Here is an 18,681-nt window from a genome sequence, read left to right as displayed (position 1 = left end):
GGTTCGAACCCAACTGGGGCGGCCATGTTTCAATGGAGGTGGAACGAAAAAGGCACTCATGTGCTGTGGGATGTCAGTGCACGTTAAAGATCCCCAGGTGGTCGAAATTACTCTGGAGACCTCCACTACAGCACCTCTTTCTCTTTTTCTTCTTTCACTCCCTCCCTCCCTTCCCTTAGGGCGTGGTTCCGATGTCCACCAACATATAGTTCTGGTGTCCAACATCATATGTGAGATAATTACTGCACCATGTTCTTTCCTCAAAAACCAATTTTGATTTTCTTTTGAAGAATTGCACTGCAATTGAATTTCAATGCACAATATGTCAACCAAGTGAGTTTACAAACAGCCAGAATGCATTCCACATTTTGCAACAGCATCTGTAATAAAATACTCATGTGCACTAAGCAATTTCACACAACCGACCCAAATTACGAGCTTACAATACACTACAGCATTACAGTGTTTTCCGTAGGCACTAATCACAATATTTTTTTTCAGCAGCCATGACCCTAGCAGTGTATTATCAAGAACATTTCATGTAAGTAAAGAAGGCTTTTTCAAGTCACGCCAACACAAGAAAGAAGCAGCCACTGATGACGCAGACACAATGATCCTCAAATACGCCATTTATATTTAGTGCCAACAGTCCTCTGAGAAATGGTAAAGCACATGTTAGTGAACACTTTTCTTAGTTCTCATTCCAAACAACAGAGAACTCTTCAAACCACCAAAATAACGCAAGACAAATAATTTTGAGGCTGCACACCTACTTGTCCGCACTCATTCCTGCCATAAACACTGATGGAATAAACAAAGATTTACACAAGAACAAGTTTTTCGCTATTCTCACACATACATTTCAAGGTTCAGAGATATAAATGAGTGAATTTATATTGACTGTCACAAAAATTAGCCCACCCAGGCTTAAAGATAAAAGGAGTTGTTTTGTGCACTTTTACTCCCCGAAATTTTTCTGCTGCGGCAGGGTGACAACTAGCGCTAGTGAAGAATATTGGGCACAATGTTTTTGAAAGTCACTCTCCAACAAGAAATGATGCCATCCACGTGTGACCACAAGCTTATTTCCATTCACAGAAGTTTACGAGCATAGCAGGCTCACGCTCAGTGTTCAGGAAAGACTGAGTGACTGTCTCTGTGTTGCCTAAGGGAACAAATGTTTTCTCAAAGCTCGGTTAAGTGAACAAAACTTACAAATGGAGTTAAATATGCAGATTAGCTACCAACACCTTTCGCTAGAATCTCATTAGCTTGCATACAAAATAATGGCAAAACACTCATACCAGGGGCATCATGGACCACTGCTATTTTTTGTGAATAGCGCTCTTGTGGTGGTTCAAATTATGTCTCTTTGCAAATCTCTTTTTGCATAAGTCACATTGGTAGGGCTTTTCGCCCTTATGGGATCTAACATGCCTTGCAAGATTTGAATGTACTACAAAGGCCATGGGGCACAGCTGGCACTGATACGGCTTTTCACCTGTGTGGGTACGGATGTGTGTCACCAGGTAACTGCTCTCTGCAAAGCTGCTACCACAGTGGTCACAACGGAAAGGCCACTCACCTGTGTGAGTGCGCTGGTGTTTCTTTAGGGTGACCTCAAGTGCAAAGCTGTTGCCACAATGGTCACAGCGATAAGGACGCTCCCCTGTGTGGATGCGCTGGTGTCTCTTTAGGGTGACCAGTTGTGCAAAGCTGTCACCACAATGGTCACAATGGTATGGGCGGTCGCCGGTATGGACTCGGAGATGCTGCACTAGATGGTCTCTTCTTTTGAATGCCTTGCTGCAGTGGGTGCATTTGTGCAGCTTATTTCTTGCAGCTTTACTCCGATGGTTCCCCATGCCAGAAGGAGTAGATTCCATGCAGTGGCTCACAGGTTGCCTTTGACTGGTTGAGTCTTGCACAGGAGATCCGTCACGTCCAGTCTCCGTGAACACTGAACCTGCATTTTAGGACAAAGTACTTTCAACAAAATGCAAGAACCTAAAATCCACAGTTCCCTACGAGTCAGGGATAAAAAATGAATGCAGAGGACACACCCACGAACAGGTGTAGGTGTTTATAAAAAGTTTTATTTAACAGATTGGCCTTACGAAGAATTCAGGACTGAAACAAGATATCCCTATAGTGAAATCTGCACGCAGGTGAACAAAACACTTAGCCGGCAAGAAATATGATCAATGCCAGTCACCGCCATTGGCCCTGGCATTGGCATTACTGGCACGACGTATGGGGCTTTTAATAAGGAGTGAAAATACGTTCTCCCTTCTTAATCGCGGCTGCAGACACAGGTCAAAACCGCCAGATCCCATTCCGCGATAGCGTACGCTACAGAGCGCACGCCGAACACGGCGGGCCTTGTTCTGGGGAAACAAAGGAACGACACTGTGGCTGAAATAAACAGGCATTCAATGCTACAACAATAATGCCGGCTAGCCAGATACGCTAAGGAATCATGGACGTCCAACTGAGCAACACAGTTACAAGCAAATGTTTGCTAATGCCAGGGTGTAAGGAGATAGCGCCACCCAGCGGCGTTCGTGAGGCGAAGACAAAGCACGAGGAGCGCGTGCGGAGGGGAACGCGGGGCAGGTCGAAGAGGATTACGTGGGAGGGAAGAGAAGAGCGCGGTGGGCGATGGACGTGGACGAGTTCTGCTGGCTCCCCGAGTTCCGGGCTTGGGCCTTAGCCGCAGACGTCCGGGCCACCAGACCTGGACATCCATCGTCGAGAGCCTCATCCACCAGGCCCAGGCGCTACTCTTCTCCGTCCATCCGTCAGCTGCTCTACATAGGCCGCTTCGGGCGCCTACGTGACCTTTTTCCGGGATACCAGACCTGGAAACCGTGCCGGGAGCCCACGAACGCTGACGCTGCGGTAGCGTCGCATCAACATCGGAACGCCAAGAGACTCCTTGACTGCCCTTCCCCCAGCCAGTCCCCTCCGCTCGTTGCTCAAATAAGACAAGTAGTGTGAACTTTCCTCTTTGATTTTCTTTTCCCTGTATTGTCCGTAAGCACTTTGTTCTGTTCCACCGTGTGTTTTTTTTTCCGTGTGTTGTTGCGTTGTTCTCATGTTCCTTTCCTTTCTTCTCGCTCATATTGTAATTGGTTTCCTTTCCGTTAAAAGCCGCCTCGTTTATTGTTTGTACTTTGGTGTTTGTTGAAAATAAGACCTGCAATCTTCACACAGATCCTCACAAATTTGGCGTCCACTACGACAGGACAAGGTCGGTTTTTATTCATTTGCCTGTTGTGTTAATTTAGGAACAATATGAGCGCTTCAGATTTGGTTGCTTTAGGCGAGCGCATGGGCTTGTGCGGCGCGGAGTTACGAGCGTGGGTGGAGGACGAGCTTCGTAAGGCACGGGAAGAGAGAGCCGCGGAGCGTGAAGCTGCTAAGCAGAAATTGGAATTAGAGGCACGGAATTTAGAGGCGGAGCGTGAAGCTGCTAAGCAGAAATTGGAATTAGAGGCACGGAATTTAGAGGCGGAGCGTGAAGCTGCGAAGCAGAAATTGGATTTAGAGGCACGGAATTTAGAGACGGAGAAAACAGAAATTGGAGTTAGAGGCGCGGAACTTGCAGCTACAAATAAGGCTCATGGAGGGTGGCGCAAATCCTCCGAGTGACCGTGGAGAGCGTAGCGTCTCATCGACCAGCTCCATTAACCCGCACAGCCTCATACCACAGTTCAATGAAGCGCGGGATGACCTCGATGCCTACTTAAAGAGATTTGAGCATGTGGCCACGGGGCAGGGTTGGCCAAAAGAAAAGTGGGCAACGGCGTTGAGCTTGTGCCTTGGCGGCGAAGCACTTAGGGTCTTCGGTCGGCTCTCGCCTGAGGATTCCGTGGATTATGACAAAGCGAAGCTTGCCTTGCTTCAGAGGTTTAGGTTCACCGCGGAAGGGTACCGAGAGAAGTTTCGCCAGAGCAAGCCCCAGGATGGAGAAACGGCCTCGCAATATGCTGCCAGGTTGTTTAGCTTCTTTGACCGTTGGGTCGAGATGCGGGGTGAAGGCCGCACTTTTGAGGTGGTTCGCGAGATGGTCGTGAGCGAACAATTTCTGAACAACTGTCATTCTCGTTTAGCCCTTTTCTTACGTGAGCGGGAGGGCAAGACAGTTTCTAAGCTGGCGGAGGCTGCCGATCATTTTCTCGAGGCACGGCGGCAAAATAACTTGTTGTTCTTTAAAGAGGAGGGTGAGCACACGATAGTTAAAGCCAAAGACGAGATTTCAGGTCCACAGTCTCGCCTTCGGTGTTTTCTTTGTGACAAGACTGGGCACAAGGCGTCGGATTGTCGGACGAAGCCGAAGCAATTGTATTGCACCTGGTGCCGCGAGGTAGGACATGATGCCCAGTCGTGCAAAGCTAAGAGGCCAGGAGACCGTGAGGAGTCCGCCTGTTGCATGACACCTCGATATTCACATCCCGATAGCACTGCAGTGGTAACGCGCGTAGAGGGCCAGTTGGGGGAGATGGTCTGTCCTTCCAACCCGGTGGAAACTGCTATGCCCGTGGCGCACGGTGAGGTGTTCGGCCAGCATGGTTCAGTATTACGGGATACGGGCAGCACCGGTATTGTTGTGCGTGAGTCTCTTGTACCGCCAGCGGCACTAACAGGGAAAAAGGCTACATTATTCTTGGCCAATGGGACCCGTGTAGAAGTTCCGGAAGCGGAGGTGGTGATTTCTTCTCCATACTTCTCGGGTAAGGCCATCGCGCGCTGCTTGTCTACACCCTTATACGACATTATAATAGGCAATGTCCCCGGGGCTAAACCTCCATTCCCGGTTGACCCGCCAGTTCTCACTGATCAGGCAGTTTCCCTTGCCATGACGGGTGCGGTCGATGTTCCTTCCCTTATGGTGACAGCAAAGGTTTCAGAGAGTAGTAAAAGTCTCACTCTGAACACACTCCACTTGTCACGGCCGGAGTTTCGCCTCAAACAGGAAGAAGACCCGACCTTAGAGGTGTGTCGCAGGAAGTTGGGGCAAATATTTCATGGCAAGGGACAGACCGCCCACTCCTTTGATACTGATGACGGTGTTCTCTTCCGGACATACCAAGTGTGTCCCGGCCAGGTCGTTGAGCAAGCGGTGGTACCGAAGGGCTTACGCACGCAAGTTCTTAAGTTGGCACATAAGAGTGTATTATCCGGCCATCATGGAATACGGCAAACAATAGCTAGGGTGCTCAGTGAGTTTTACTGGCCCGGTGTACAGGCTGACATTAAGAGTTATGTCAGATCGTGTGACATGTGTCAGCAGACTGTGTCGAAGGCAAGGGAGAACAGAGTGAATAACATCATAGGACGGGAACATGTAAAATCATGGTGGAAACCGAGGTCGGTGTGGAGAAAACGGTTTCACAAAGGAAAACGGAAGTACTAGCCGGAAAAGTTCTCGCGACGGTGAAGTGGTTTGATGTGAACAATGGAATACGGAAGAATGTAGCCCACACCTGTTCTTGTTGGAATTGTTTTTGTTTGTTCATGTTTGTTTTTGAGTGTCGGCTATCTACTTTTTATGCTTTCCGTGTTTCTTCGCCCTCTATGGACGCTTTACGTTGACTTTCCATGTGCTCTCTGTGCTGTGTGTGCGAAGGTCTGTGAACGCTTCGAACATTGACGACCGTCGTATTGTGTGTGGTGTGTAGTGTGCGCGCTGTGGTGCGGTGTTCTGTGTTGCGATCGTCGAACGCGTCTGGTGTCGCTCTCCTGAAGTCGAGTTCTTTCCCTTGGAAAAAACTTCCGAAGAGGGGGCCTTCTGTAAGGAGATAGCGCCACCCAGCGGCGTTCGTGAGGCGAAGACAAAGCACGAGGAGCGCGTGCGGAGGGGAACGCGGGGCAGGTCGAAGAGGATTACGTGGGAGGGAAGAGAAGAGCGCGGTGGGCGACGGACGTGGACGAGTTCTGCTGGCTCCCCGAGTTCCGGGCTTGGGCCTTAGCCGCAGACGTCCGGGCCACCAGACCTGGACATCCATCGTCGAGAGCCTCATCCACCAGGCCCAGGCGCTACTCTTCTCCGTCCATCCGTCAGCTGCTCTACATAGGCCGCTTCGGGCGCCTACGTGACCTTTTTCCGGGATACCAGACCTGGAAACCGTGCCGGGAGCCCACGAACGCTGACGCTGCGGTAGCGTCGCATCAACATCGGAACGCCAAGAGACTCCTTGACTGCCCTTCACCCAGCCAGTCCTCTCCGCTCCTTGCTCAAATAAGACAAGTAGTGTGAACTTTCCTCTTTGATTTTCTTTTCCCTGTATTGTCCGTAAGCACTTTGTTCTGTTCCACCGTGTGTGTTTTTTTTTTTTTTTTTTTCCGTGTGTTGTTGCGTTGTTCTCATGTTCCTTTCCTTTCTTCTCGCTCTTGCCGCTGCGGTGGCTCAGTGGCTATGGTGCTCGGCTGCTGACCCAAAAGACGCGGGTTCGATCCCGGCCGCGGCGGTTGAATTTCTTTGGAGGAGAAATTCGAGGCCCGTGTACTGTGCGATGTCAGTGCACGTTAAAGAACCCCAGGTGGTCGAAATTTCCGGAGCCCTTCACTACGGCGTCTCTCATAGCCTTAGTCGCTTTGGGACGATAAACCCCATAAACAAACAAACAAACAAACAAACTTTCTTCTCGCTCATATTGTAATTGGTTTCCTTTCCGTTAAAAGCCGCCTCGTTTATTGTTTGTACTTTGGTGTTTGTTGAAAATAAGACCTGCAATCTTCACACAGATCCTCACACAGGGCAAGGGGGAAACACCGAAACAAGATGGGACGAGCTGGTGGGAGAATGTTCCCACCACAAAGCCTCCCTGCACTGGTGCAGAGTGGAGCGCCGCGTCGAAGCGACCGTACACGACAAACTGCCCAGCCCAAGAGTGAGTGCTCTCCCGCCTGTGCGCAGCAGTCACGCAATCCGTGGCACTCATGTCGCTGTGACGCAGGCACCCTCTCTTGTTAGTTAAGGTAACTAACTAGGGAGGGTCACACGACTGACATTGTCCTAAGTCCACCCATGTGGGCTTAATCACTACACGAATGGCAGTGAGCTATGCTTAGCACACAGGACAACGCCATTTTTTCCCCTTTATTTGCTGCTCAGGCAATGTCCAAGAGAGGGCCAAGGCTAAAGGCTAATAGCCTGAGGAGGCATCAAACCTTGTATAAGTTTTTGCATCACAGAACAGAACTCACAAGGGTGACTGCTCGGTCAAAAGTTCATATTTCAAAGAAATGAACTTTTTATAATATCGAAGGCAAATATCATCACTTAGCAGAGTTCTGTAAACTGCAGCTACCGTATCCTTCATGCTGCTTTTTTGAAAAACTGCCTTCAGGAAAGCGTACATGGAGACAAACTGCAGATTCTAACCTGACGAGTTCTGCGATGAAGGTCCCCCATGTTTGCGGTCCCTGGAGCGCAAGCCTGCATGTCAAAACCATATTACATCTATTAAGACACTAGATTATACATGCAACAGCTCATGTGGTGTTATGTGCATGACATGGTGAAAATTTAATACAATCTCATAAAACAGCTTTTCAAGCTTGTGCAAATTCAGTATGGCAAGCCTGAAAAGTAGTGAGTTCCAAAGGATATATTCCCGAATTTTAATTCTTCTACTTATGCTCACAAAAAACTGACGACTGCCTACAAATTCATAGACCTATTGGAATCGTGCCAATAGCCATTGCATTGAAGAATGAACTTGCATAATTTCTCGCTTCAAAGGAAGAACAGCACAAGTCTGCCTACACAGGCTTAAGAACTAACGAGTGTCATTCATGCTTAATGAACCAAAATATTGATACCGCCGACATTTGTTTATTAAGCCTTCTATGGTCGTTGTACTGCACACAGGAAAAGAACTTCCAAAGCATAACTACAGGTGAAAACACTCGGGTTAAACTGCCAATGAGTGTTGCCAATATGCCCAACATGATGTTCTGCCAAAACCGTCTCCAAGAGTGCAATTAACCGAGTAGAAGCACATCCGAAACTGCACACTATTGTGCTAAGAGCAGTTAAAGCACACCATATTTACTCGTGTAGTACCCGCATCTCCAATATTGGGACAAGAAGCAAGGGAGTTTTTGGAAAAAGGAAGAAGCTATTGTGACCGAGTTTCACAATACGCTGCTCTGAAAAAGGTTTAAGGTGACCAACTTTTCTAACACCATGGATTGCATGGAAGAAGTCTTTCCCTGCAAACATGATGATGAGGCGAGCTCATCAGAACCAATGAGGAAAAGACGGTGATGACAATGATGAATTTTTATGACGCAAGAGCTGCTTTGGTCAAAGAGCATAGTGGTATAAGGCGCCTTCGTCAACGCAAAGGGGGTAGGTCCAACACCCATTTCCAGGCATTCCATCCAGCAAAAGCCAGGGAGAAAGGTTGCGTAACGTACCACAGGTGGGTCCCCAGTGGCACAGAGAATCCAGCCCTGCACAACGTACATGCGAGATGCACGCTCCAATGACTAGGCCACTATTGCAGGGAGAGTGAATGCAGCGAGAGAGTAAAGGTGTGACTTGTCATCAGTTGTTGCATTACTTTGAGCAGAAATCACAGCAACACTACACTCGTTGTACGGACGTTCTTTTGATGCAAAGGAACCAGTCAGGCAAAACTAAAAAAGCAACACTGCGGCTCAGTAAATCTGGTAAAACTGGTGCTGCATTGTGCAATAGTGTATAGCAAAAGAGCACACAGCTTGACAAAAACATAAGCCAATATTTTTAAATGACTTCGCATTATAATAAAACAATTTCCAGCTCAAAGACAAATCAAAGCACATACCACCATCATGAAATAAAATCTGTTTCCTGCGCGACAGGACCCTCCGACATCGTCGGAAAATGCATCGCGCAAATGAAGAGTGTGGACTACGACGTGCGATTGACGGTAAGCGCATTTCATGAAACAGCGTTATATTTATTCTTTGCATGCGTGTGAAAATGTGTATCGTGTTTGTGCAGTTGTCTGCGAACCCAAGGGAAATCGTTGAAACCAGCTGCACGTGTAAGGCGGGATGCCGAGGATGGTGCAAGCATGCGGCGGCACTAGCTGTGTTCGTGAACAATTCCGTGCACACGTCCTGCACAGACCTGCCTTGCGCGTGGCGCAAACCTTCAGCGCGTCCAACCCTGGACACGAAAAAGCAAATTAAGGAACTTTTCCCAGGTAAGAAGAAGAATTGTGTGACAAGGTTCTTTGTATAACCTATTCCAATTGTCCGCCCAGGTCGCCCCTTGCCTGTACCAGTGCTTAAGGCACTGTCCCCATCCGATGTTCACCTTCTATTTCCGGGCGTTAGGTGCGCCTTCACAGATCTGCTACAAGGCAATGAGGGTGATACATTCAAAGAATGCGAGGCTGTGCGGCCCAGTGCAGTTGGTCAGGTAGCCAGTCAGACAGCTTCTGAGCTCGTAAAAGCAATTGTGAAAAACGAGCGCGCCACGCATGGCGTAATGGAAATCCTGAGTACGCTGCCGCTCAGAATTAAAAGATGTGACCTGTTGTCTGCACTGTCAAACAGGGAGAAAGCATTTTATGAAAAGTTTGTGCAAAAAAGTATTAGTGAAATAGTCGAAATCGAACAGACGACCAGGAGCCAAGGAAGAGTAAAAAGGTTTGTTATTTGTCTGCATATGTCGCTTAACTTTCTTCCTGTCAGTAATGGCATGTTCTTGATACCAGGTGGCATCAAGAGAGGAATCTTCGGATCACAAGCTCCACTGCTCACAGAATTAAGACAAGAGAGGCAGAGTTCGAAGCTCTTGCAGATGCAGTGGTGACACCAAGGGCCTTTTCAACTGCTGCCACAACCTACGGTAAGCAGCAGTACAGCCCGTTCAAACAGAACATGCAAATATGAATGAGCAAACTTGTAGTGCCCTCACTCGTTAAAAAAAGGCCAGTCCCATAAAGTGTATCATTCAGTGCACATTACGAAGGTGCCCAATATGAATGTGACCTCTCATTCTGCAGGCAAGAATACAGAAGATGCGGCAAGGAAGGAGCTCTCAGTGCTGCTGCGAGTTCCAATTCATGAGGTAATGATACAGTGTGTTCGGGAAGACTGTCATGTTCCTTATTTCTTGCCATATTTTTTCTTGCAGGTTGGACTAGTTATTCATCCAGAACAACACTGGCTGTGCTGCAGCCCTGATGGCATCTTTGTAGCCGGCAGAACAACTCGTGTAGTTGAGTTTAAACGCCCCTTTTCTCTTAAAGATTCAAAGCTTATCGATGCTGATCAGGAAGTTAGCTATGTTAAGTATATTCACTATGTAAATGGAAAATTGACTCTTAAGAAAAAGCCACCCATATTTCACGCAGGTGATGGTAATATTGTACGTTTTAAATATTGATGAGGCGCTGTTTTTTGTATATTCAGAAAAGCAGAGCGTCAGCATAACTGTCGAGAGGGATGAAAAATTCCTCTCCGAGTACATCCCTAAGCTAGAAGGGTACTATTTCAAGTATATTGTAACGGCTGGCAAATCTGTCGCGAAATGTTCAGGTTTAACGCACTGTCCACCTAATTTCGTGCTGTATGTCTTTGAAGTACTGGGTTTTTGAGAATGAGAGCAATAAAAAGTGGCCATGTTGACAGTAAGAACAAGGTTTATTGCACTGCAAACATGCATTTTATACAGTTCATGGAAGTCAATAAAATTGGTTCCCCGTCTCACATGAGGTTCTGGAAATATGAATTTGAACACTTGTTTGGGCTCGTTTTTGCTGAACTGGCTATGCTAAGATTTCAGCGCTCCTGTACATGGTCAGGCTTTTGGGCACCAAAGATTGGTGGCTGCAGGTTGGCCAAAATGCACCACATTCGCATAATATCACTCATGTGAGGAATCAGTTCAATGGGTATCCTTGTGTTCAGGATGTTGAACATCTTCACAAGCTGAATGACTCTTTCTACGTGTATACGCACCTGGGCGATGTTGTATGTCTCCTGGAGTTCCTCATGTGTAAACTGTACATTCCCTTTTGAAAAAGGGGGCAAAACAACGCCTTCCTGCTCTGCAGCGGGCGCTCTAATGCCTGGAAAGCCCTTGTCAGCGAGCACTATGTCACCTGGCTCAATCCTGTCAAGGAACCCAGACACGAGCGTGATGTGTGTGTCCGATGCACGACCACCGTAGGCCTTCAACACAAAAGTGACGACACCATTAGGAACAATTCCTAGTAAGAACTTCAAAGTGTAACCGCCCTTGTAGTGTGAAAAAAGTGCCCTCCTTTGCTCAACAGTAGGTGGCTCTTCAGTTCTTCTCTCGGTGCAGTCTATTATGTAACGGCAGCGAGGATAGTGTTTCCGAAAACATGCTGGCATGGATGCCTGCACGCTGCACGGTGGCAAGCGACGGCTCTGGAATCCATTCATTCAGTGCAGCCAGCAAATTACTTAAAACAAAATAAAATATGCGGCTTACTGCTGTCCGGTGAAGCCCAAAAAGAACGGCAAGGCTAGCAAATGAGATTCCTAGTTTAAGTTTCATAAGAAAAATAACAAGTTTCTGAGGAGTCGGCACATCAATTCGCCTTACGACTATGGGTGAAAGGGCAAACGTCAGCAATGCAAAGACGTTCGTGCTGACGCCGCACAATTCTCTGAATGAATCTTGTCTCTCATTCAGCGAATCATAGCCAAGAAAGACACAGCTTCTCTCATCTGTTCCAGTGGTTGTGGACCTTGTGGGTGCAACTGCCTGCACAGCAACGCTTGTTGCGCTTGTGTGTGACACTTGTGCAGAGGCTGAACTGTTTGATGTCACCGAGAGAAAAATGCAGCAGTGGCCTCCGGCCACTGCTGCACAAATGGCAGTAAATGCTTAAGGCCTTAAGTTTGTTAATGCCATTATTTTCGGAGTTTGTGCTACACGTCCACATTTAATGCCATTATCGAAAGTGACGATGACGATAACGCTTGCAAGGTAGTCAAAGGTTACATCTAAATATAAACATTCCTAATGAGCACAATATATCGGGAATGTTGTTCAAATGCAATGTAAAAACGATTTTCCTGAAAATTCGGCTGTTCCTGCTTTACAAGTCGGAAAAGTAGCTATAAACTCGCATGTCACAACACAAGTCGAGAGTACCTGTCAATAAGGCTGGTTAAAATGGCGCTCTTCGCATCGAAAATGCGGTATAGACGCCTCATCTGACTGAAACTTAAGAATTAACCATTTCTGACTGGTTAGGAAGTTGTTACTAACAAAGCTGCATGCTTTTCTGCGTGTGGAATGGGAACGAGAGTACACAATGCACGGGCAAATGAGTTGTGGCGAACTCAGTAGGTCGCGAATGGCAGTAAGGCTAATGCCATTAAAACTTAAGGCAGTAAGCACTTAATGGCATTAAATCTGTCCGTGTGGCACGGGTATTACACATGTACAGGCACCCTTTTGTTATTCAGCACAAATAATTTTGTTGTGAAGCTGTATGAAGAAATTACCATGACTAGTTAGAACAGAATATGAGTGCTGTTGAGGACACATATGCATAACACCAAGCACATTAAGATACTCTCAGGGGAAGTTAACATTACTGACAGGACTGCCATGGTTGCGCACAGCTGCACTATTTAGGACGCACCAGCTGTGCCTGTCTATTTTCTTTTTCAAAGCTAAACAAGTCTGTTCACTCAGAAGAGCCAGGGTCAGCAAACTGCACACGCAAGTTACTTTTCATTCATGGAGGGAGGTAAAGTAGAAGCCGAAATGAAAACTAGAACGACTAATGCGCAATTTTATTGTATCCCCCTCTTAGCAGTGCGTTTCCCCAGTAGTTTAGGATCGTTAAAAATGCATACTGTAGAATTACGCCACCGCGCATAAGAACACCCTACGTACAGCGCGCGTTATTATTTAAGGTTATTCTAAATGTGAAGGGTTTACCATGGACGCAAATGTAACGCAATTTCTTCTGGCGCTTCACATTGCCCCTCATCGGCACCAAGGGCCTGACCACTGAGACACGGAACGCCTGGTACAGTGGCTGAATCGGCAGATGTCTGTGCCGCACCCGCTGATACGCGCCGTTGAAACCAAAGACAAAGAACGCATGATTGTTCCAAAGAACCGAAAACTGCGCAACTTGATTTGGGTTTGTTCGGAGCGCGTCATCGATGTAAAGCACTGTATCGTATCAGAACTTGCCGCTCGTATCTCCCTAGCTTCGTTGCCCAACGCCATCGTCTTTTCGGTAGCAGGACGGGAATATTGTTGGGATGTAGGCTGGATGGTGGGCAACAGAACTTCTCTCGCTACATATGCGTGTATGGCCCTTAATGAGATGCCACTGACCTCCGTCCGCACTAATAAAGAAAAAAAACGCAGTATTACTTGCAACTGTAACACTGGAGTAAGCCAAAACAAGCTTATTCTATCGCGTGTTGCGTAAATCAGAGAAAATCGAAAAAAAATTCTCTCGGCTTAACCGCGCGTTTGTTTGGGATCAAATTTCGCACAGAGGTTGCATTTGGTGGTCAGTTTTGTTTTATACTACGTTTAGGTGGGGTACTTGCCTGATTCAGTCAGAATTTTTTGGAAATCCCCATCGTATGTGGCGACGACGATCCAAAACTGAAAGACATCGCAGCAATGTAGGGTGCTGGCATCGAGGCACCCTACAGCAATGGTACCCGTAGCGCCATCTCGCACCCACCGGCGAAACCCAGCTGTGCTAAGTGGAGAGCTCGTTTCTCCAATGGCTGCGAGATGGCGCCACGCGTACCATTGCTGCAAAGTCTTTCGATTTTGGTTCTCCGTCGCCACAGACGATGGGGATTTCCAAATAATTCTGCCCGAATCAGGCAAGTACCCCACATAAATGTAGTATAAAACAAAACTGACCACTAAATGCAACCTTTGAGCCCGAACAAACGCGCGGTTAAGCCGAGAGAATTTTTCTTCACGATTTTCTCCGATTTGCGCAACAGTCGGTAGTAACGTTGGCCAAAGCAGTCAAAAATATGAAATGGGCACTTGTTTACCTTGCTCGTAGTACTGCTTTGATCCAGCGCTCCCGTCGCTTTCTCGTAGTGTTTCCATGGACAGCCATAGAACTTCACTTTCGGGAGCTTTCCCACATTTCTGTAGCTATTGTGGCAACCATAGACGCAGCAATAAACGGTACCACCTTTTTTTTTTGCGCGAGATTCGGTGCCGTCAGACTGAGACGCCATGCTGACTGCACCGAGACCGGCTGCTCAGAGACGACGGGAAACTTCCGCCGCGTTTCAAAGCTCCTGCATTCCCGCATATCACCGACGTCCCCCCATGCTGGCCAGCGATAGGACTCCTCACCTAGGATAGATGCGCAACTATTCGCTCACCGCATTAGTCTAACCACTGGCGTAGCTTTCACCGCCTCATTGCGCACTCCTTTGTAGTTTCCACGAGCCAGAGTCGAATTTGAACGAAAGAGCGCCCCAGAATGCCTACACCTCGACAGCCATTACCAGCGTAGCAGTTGCTGCCAGCCTACTTCTTCCATACCACAAGCCGCAGGTCCGTACTCGTGGCCACCGCGCCCCCAATGCAAATTCCACGATATTCGGGACTTTACCAGAACACTGGCAGTCCTCCAAAAGCAAAGCACAGCAACTAGACAAGTCTATTGAAATAGATCTTTATTCGATACTTCTATTTCGCGAAGGCAGATCCGATCATAACCAGGTTCACCTTTGTCCGGTTGGAGTCCAGGAGGAGGAGGCACCTGCGAAGAACGCACGCACAGCGAACCCACCCAGGCGAACCCCTTCGAGCACGTACCAGCCTCACGGACAGCTTTATCTAATCACTGCAACAAAGTTGGAACTCGCAATGACTAGCGAAGCTGCCATTTAATTTGGTTCCGTACCCGTTGCCCAGTGTAGCAATACGTATCGCGACGAGCAAATTGTGTACAATATTCGGTGTAACAGCACAACTTTCACTCACCCATTCTCGCACCTCTCCTTACACCCACTTTCATACTTCCTCAGTCACCCATTCTCACACCACACACAACCCCACACTTGCATACTTCCAATCGCCCATCCTCGCAAACCGTTTTTTTTTTTTTGAACACTTGTCGCCCCGTGTCAATGTCGAGAAAGAAGAACCCGACACCAGAACCAAACCAGCAATTTACTTCCTTGCGGTACACAGATACAAAGCATCACTACAGTGACAACGCAAAGCGAAACCCCTAAGGCCCTGACAAGTTACGTCAAAGGGAGGGGAAAGAGCGGGACGGGGCTAAGAAGTGACTTACCATCCAGAGCTGAGACTCCATTGCTGGTAGAAGCTTGCAGCAAGTCGGAACGAAAAACCGCAATGGCACGAGACGCGAAAAAAAGCGCGTGATGACTGCAGGCTGGATGTCATCCTCGCAGTGGCCAGGCAGGACGAGGTGGTCTGAAGACCTTCCGAAGGTCCAAAACATCCCCAATCCACTTGGAAACTCGCACCGCGAAAGCGCCGAAGATAAAAATGACACAAGAAACGGGACAAATGACTGGGCGCCTTCTGAGAAGCCTCCGGGGTCGAGGCAGCGAGGGAAGACGATTTTACTTAGTCGATTGTACAAAGCAGGGCGATACAGAGAATACAGCACAGCTTACATAACCCTGACAAGTTAACCATGAACGCATTGAACGGTGGCCTCAGGTGGAGACCAAATCTCCATGTAACATGCCTGAATGCCAGAACCAGAGACCAGCGTTGGAATAGAGCCCGATACAACCGTAGCACCGGCACTAACCCAGCGTTGCAGCCGAAGCTGAACCCCGAGCACGACGGGGGCTAGGGCTGTCGTGGGGCAAGAGAAGGGGATAGGAGAGAGGACGGGGTAACGTACCATGAGACGGCGTTGACTGCTGCTGCTTGTCCGGATGATAATTGGACGGGCCGGCGATGGCAGGAACACCAGAAGTGTCCGTGTACATCACCATGGCGCCAGATGCGGCGTCCCCGGACGACGCAGCGGCAGGAGGGGCGGCAACGACAGGCGATATCGCCTGCTCGACATAGGGTATTAAACTAGAAGGCGACGGCTTGATATCCACTGAAAACAGAAAAGCAAAGGTGGCTTAGGCTTCATGGCTGAACACACACGTATTACAACTTACCTTGACTCGAGATGTCTGAAGGCAATGAGGCTTGAACAGGAACAAGTGCCGAGTTGTCTGCTGATGTGGACCCTGTGTGCCGTGACTCGTTCCCGAGTGCTTGCGATGATGAGGCGACGTCCGCGAACACAGGTTCCTCCTACGAAAGGGCAAGCAACCATAAGCACTAGAAATAAAAACACGGAACTTTACGGAGTCCACCGCACAGACTCTTAAAAGGAGCACAACAGCAAGGGAGCACCTACGTTCTCCGTCGACATAGACTGTTCCACAAGGTTCGAAGGCTCCACCTCAAAGTCTGCATCGTCGCCCTCCCCCAGGTCGTCACCAACCGAGTCCCGCTGAGTATGCTGCGAGGTGGTCAGAGAGTTTGTGGCCTTGGCGCTGGAACCGAGAAGTGCGCCTGAAGGCTCGGCCGCAGAAGGCTCGGCCACAGTGGAAGAAGTCCGACTCGAAGGAGACTCGGCCGGAGGGGCGGGCACGCCGTCGCTAGACAAACTACCGTCCTCAATAATTTCGGGACTCTCCTTGATGCGCGTTGCCGGCGGCGCATCTTCGGAGTCGCTGGATGACCGCCGCCGCGGTCGGCTTCTCTTACGTTTACTACTTAGCGGCGGAGATTCGGCACGAGGAGTGCCCACAGGTTTAGCGTCCGCACCGTCTACACTCACGAGCGCGCCTTGCTTGTTCTCACCGGTGAATTCGGCAAGACCTTTCACCTTCAACGTTTCCGCGGTGTTGAGTAACGCGCTCAGCTGGTCTTGCGATACGTTGACCTCGCCGCGGTACATGAACTCGACAATAGCTTTCACGTCCATGTAGCGCATGTCCTTCATTATCACAATGGGGTGCTTGCTGGGGTTCTCGACGAACAGCGTTTGAAAGAAAGGGCTGCAAGCGGACAGGACAATCTTGTGAGCTTTCAGAGATAAACCCTCGCACGCTAGGGTCACATCCACCAACGCTTCGTTTGATAACAGCTGCTCGAACACGGCCAGCATGTTCGACTGGTGGTGGTTCCACTTGAGGCAGAACTGTTGAGACCCCATCTCGGTTCGTGGTCGTCGCCGCGGCTGCAAAAAAAAAAAAAAAGTCACTGCAAATTCGCGAACGCATTGGAAGTAAACAGAATCCAACATGTTGAAGAAAAAATGGCTGCATAAGTGCGCACTTGCTTGCTTTCTTTCAGTTTCGTATTTCGCCCATCATTGAAACTTCTAAAACAAAGCAGCGCTCGCGGTCGCGCCCGAGGCGCCTGCGTCTAGGCGGCCAAGAACGATTAATAGCGGCTCCGGAACACGCGTCTGTACAGGCGCGCGGGCACGCATTTTGCTCCGGACGCAGCAAGGCTGTAGCAGCATTGGAAACATTGCACTGACAATTTTGTAAACAAGACTGACGTAAACAAGTTCAAACGCGCTGCGTAGAAGCGGACGACTTTTCACCACTCCTTCCGCCTTTCCTCTCGGGCCCGCAGTTAGGAAAAATAAAAGTAAAAAAAAAAACACAAATGCGAGCGAGAGGACGTTACGTAATTGCATTGTGTGGAGTCTCATACGACAGGCTGGGACGGAGCGGTGGGACCGTGGCCCCCGCTATAGAGCAAAGAGCAGCGGCGCGCCGCCGGAGCCGATCACGGAGGCCACGGAGAAACAAAGTTGATATTGCTTTTTCTCGTCAGATGGCTCAAGCGTATCACATCACAAAAAAGTGCTCGTTCACAAAGCTGTGTTTATTCGTTCTGACTCGGAAAATCAGGCCGTTGAGCATGGATGGGGGAGAAAAAAAACGCAGCACGCGACTACGCGCGGCGAGAGCAAGCGACCCACGTCGTGCGCATACAATCACTCAACAGAGTACCACAACGCAACCTGAGACCTCTCCTACACAGCCTATGTAGCTACTGAAGTCGTTAACAAAGAAAAAAACCAAACGAGCACTGCTTGAACATTAAGAAATCAGCCACATGCAAACAAGTGACAACTCGAAATCTCGTCGTTAACAAAGAAAAATATCGGACTAGCACTGAACATTCAGAGGTCAGCCACAAGCCAATATTTGTCAGAATTCCTAAATCTCCCTCGTATTAACGTATTACACCAGTCCTAAGTTAACGGGCCTCTCCAATGTAAGTACTGTCACACAGTAGTATACATACCTATACAGGACTAGTCATTCACGTTGCAGCGGCTCACCGCAGGCACGGCAGTCCTACTCGCGTCCTCGTCTCTCACTGACAGCCGCAACGAACATCGTCCCGCACTGACGAAAACGAAGCCACGGGGTCTCCCGCTGTGCGGCCAAGCGCCAATAGAAAGCCGCCGTTCGTTTCCCGCGCTTTGTCAACCAATGGCAGCGCACAACGTCGACGCAGCGCCGGGCGCTGAGATGCGGAGGGAGGAAGAACGGAAGAACGGATGAGCGAGAAGCAAGGGAAAATGGCCGACGAGCATGGAGGAGTTTTTTTAGAAGCGTTTGCGGGACGGCAGGCTGGAAACGCTGATTGGTCGATGGGATGCGCTTCTC

The 18,681-nt window shown here is 48.8% G+C and overlaps 2 protein-coding genes and 1 pseudogene across 5 annotated transcripts in view; 1 reads left to right on the top strand and 2 right to left on the bottom strand.

The window, feature by feature from the left end:
• LOC149329374 (uncharacterized) overlaps positions 1-18,471 on the bottom strand; it is a 66,414-nt gene extending 47,943 nt beyond the window's left edge. The window contains exons 1-6 of one of the 3 annotated variants that reach the window (XM_089560225.1): positions 18,314-18,471; positions 16,401-17,228; positions 16,156-16,294; positions 15,885-16,091; positions 7,391-7,444; positions 1,311-1,966 (exon numbers count right to left, since the gene is read on the bottom strand). In XM_089560225.1, the coding sequence (XP_089416351.1) occupies positions 1,326-1,966; positions 7,391-7,444; positions 15,885-16,091; positions 16,156-16,294; positions 16,401-17,204 (1,845 nt within the window). In that variant the 5' untranslated portion in view covers positions 17,205-17,228; positions 18,314-18,471 and the 3' untranslated portion in view covers positions 1,311-1,325. Of the gene's footprint in view, positions 1-1,310; positions 1,967-7,390; positions 7,445-15,884; positions 16,092-16,155; positions 16,295-16,400; positions 17,229-18,313 lie in introns of those variants that run through there. The other 2 variants (XM_089560226.1, XM_089560224.1) reach the window with 2 other exon arrangements.
• Positions 2,651-10,696, top strand: LOC149329376 (uncharacterized). 2 transcript variants are annotated; one of them, XM_089560228.1, is made up of 6 exons: positions 2,651-6,896; positions 8,860-8,927; positions 9,002-9,206; positions 9,723-9,856; positions 10,014-10,078; positions 10,145-10,696. In XM_089560228.1, the coding sequence occupies exons 1-4, from the start codon at positions 6,788-6,790 to the stop codon at positions 9,818-9,820; spliced, it is 480 nt and encodes a 159-aa protein (XP_089416354.1). In that variant the 5' UTR covers positions 2,651-6,787; the 3' UTR covers positions 9,821-9,856; positions 10,014-10,078; positions 10,145-10,696. The 2 variants fall into 2 exon arrangements, with proteins under 2 accessions (XP_089416354.1, XP_089416353.1); XM_089560227.1 differs by lacking the exons at positions 9,002-9,206; positions 9,723-9,856; positions 10,014-10,078; positions 10,145-10,696 and having other exon boundaries at positions 8,860-8,904.
• LOC149329375 (uncharacterized) lies at positions 9,988-15,320 on the bottom strand (annotated as a pseudogene).
• Positions 18,472-18,681: the final 210 nt, after the last annotated feature.

The sequence above is a fragment of the Amblyomma mixtum genome, chromosome 9, assembly GCF_055824585.1.
Source record: "Amblyomma mixtum isolate Tamu chromosome 9, ASM5582458v1, whole genome shotgun sequence".
In the NCBI taxonomy this organism is placed as follows: Eukaryota; Metazoa; Arthropoda; class Arachnida; order Ixodida; family Ixodidae; genus Amblyomma; species Amblyomma mixtum.
The sequence above is the reverse complement of the archived record's forward strand: the minus strand, read 5'-3'. Positions and strand labels throughout refer to the sequence as shown.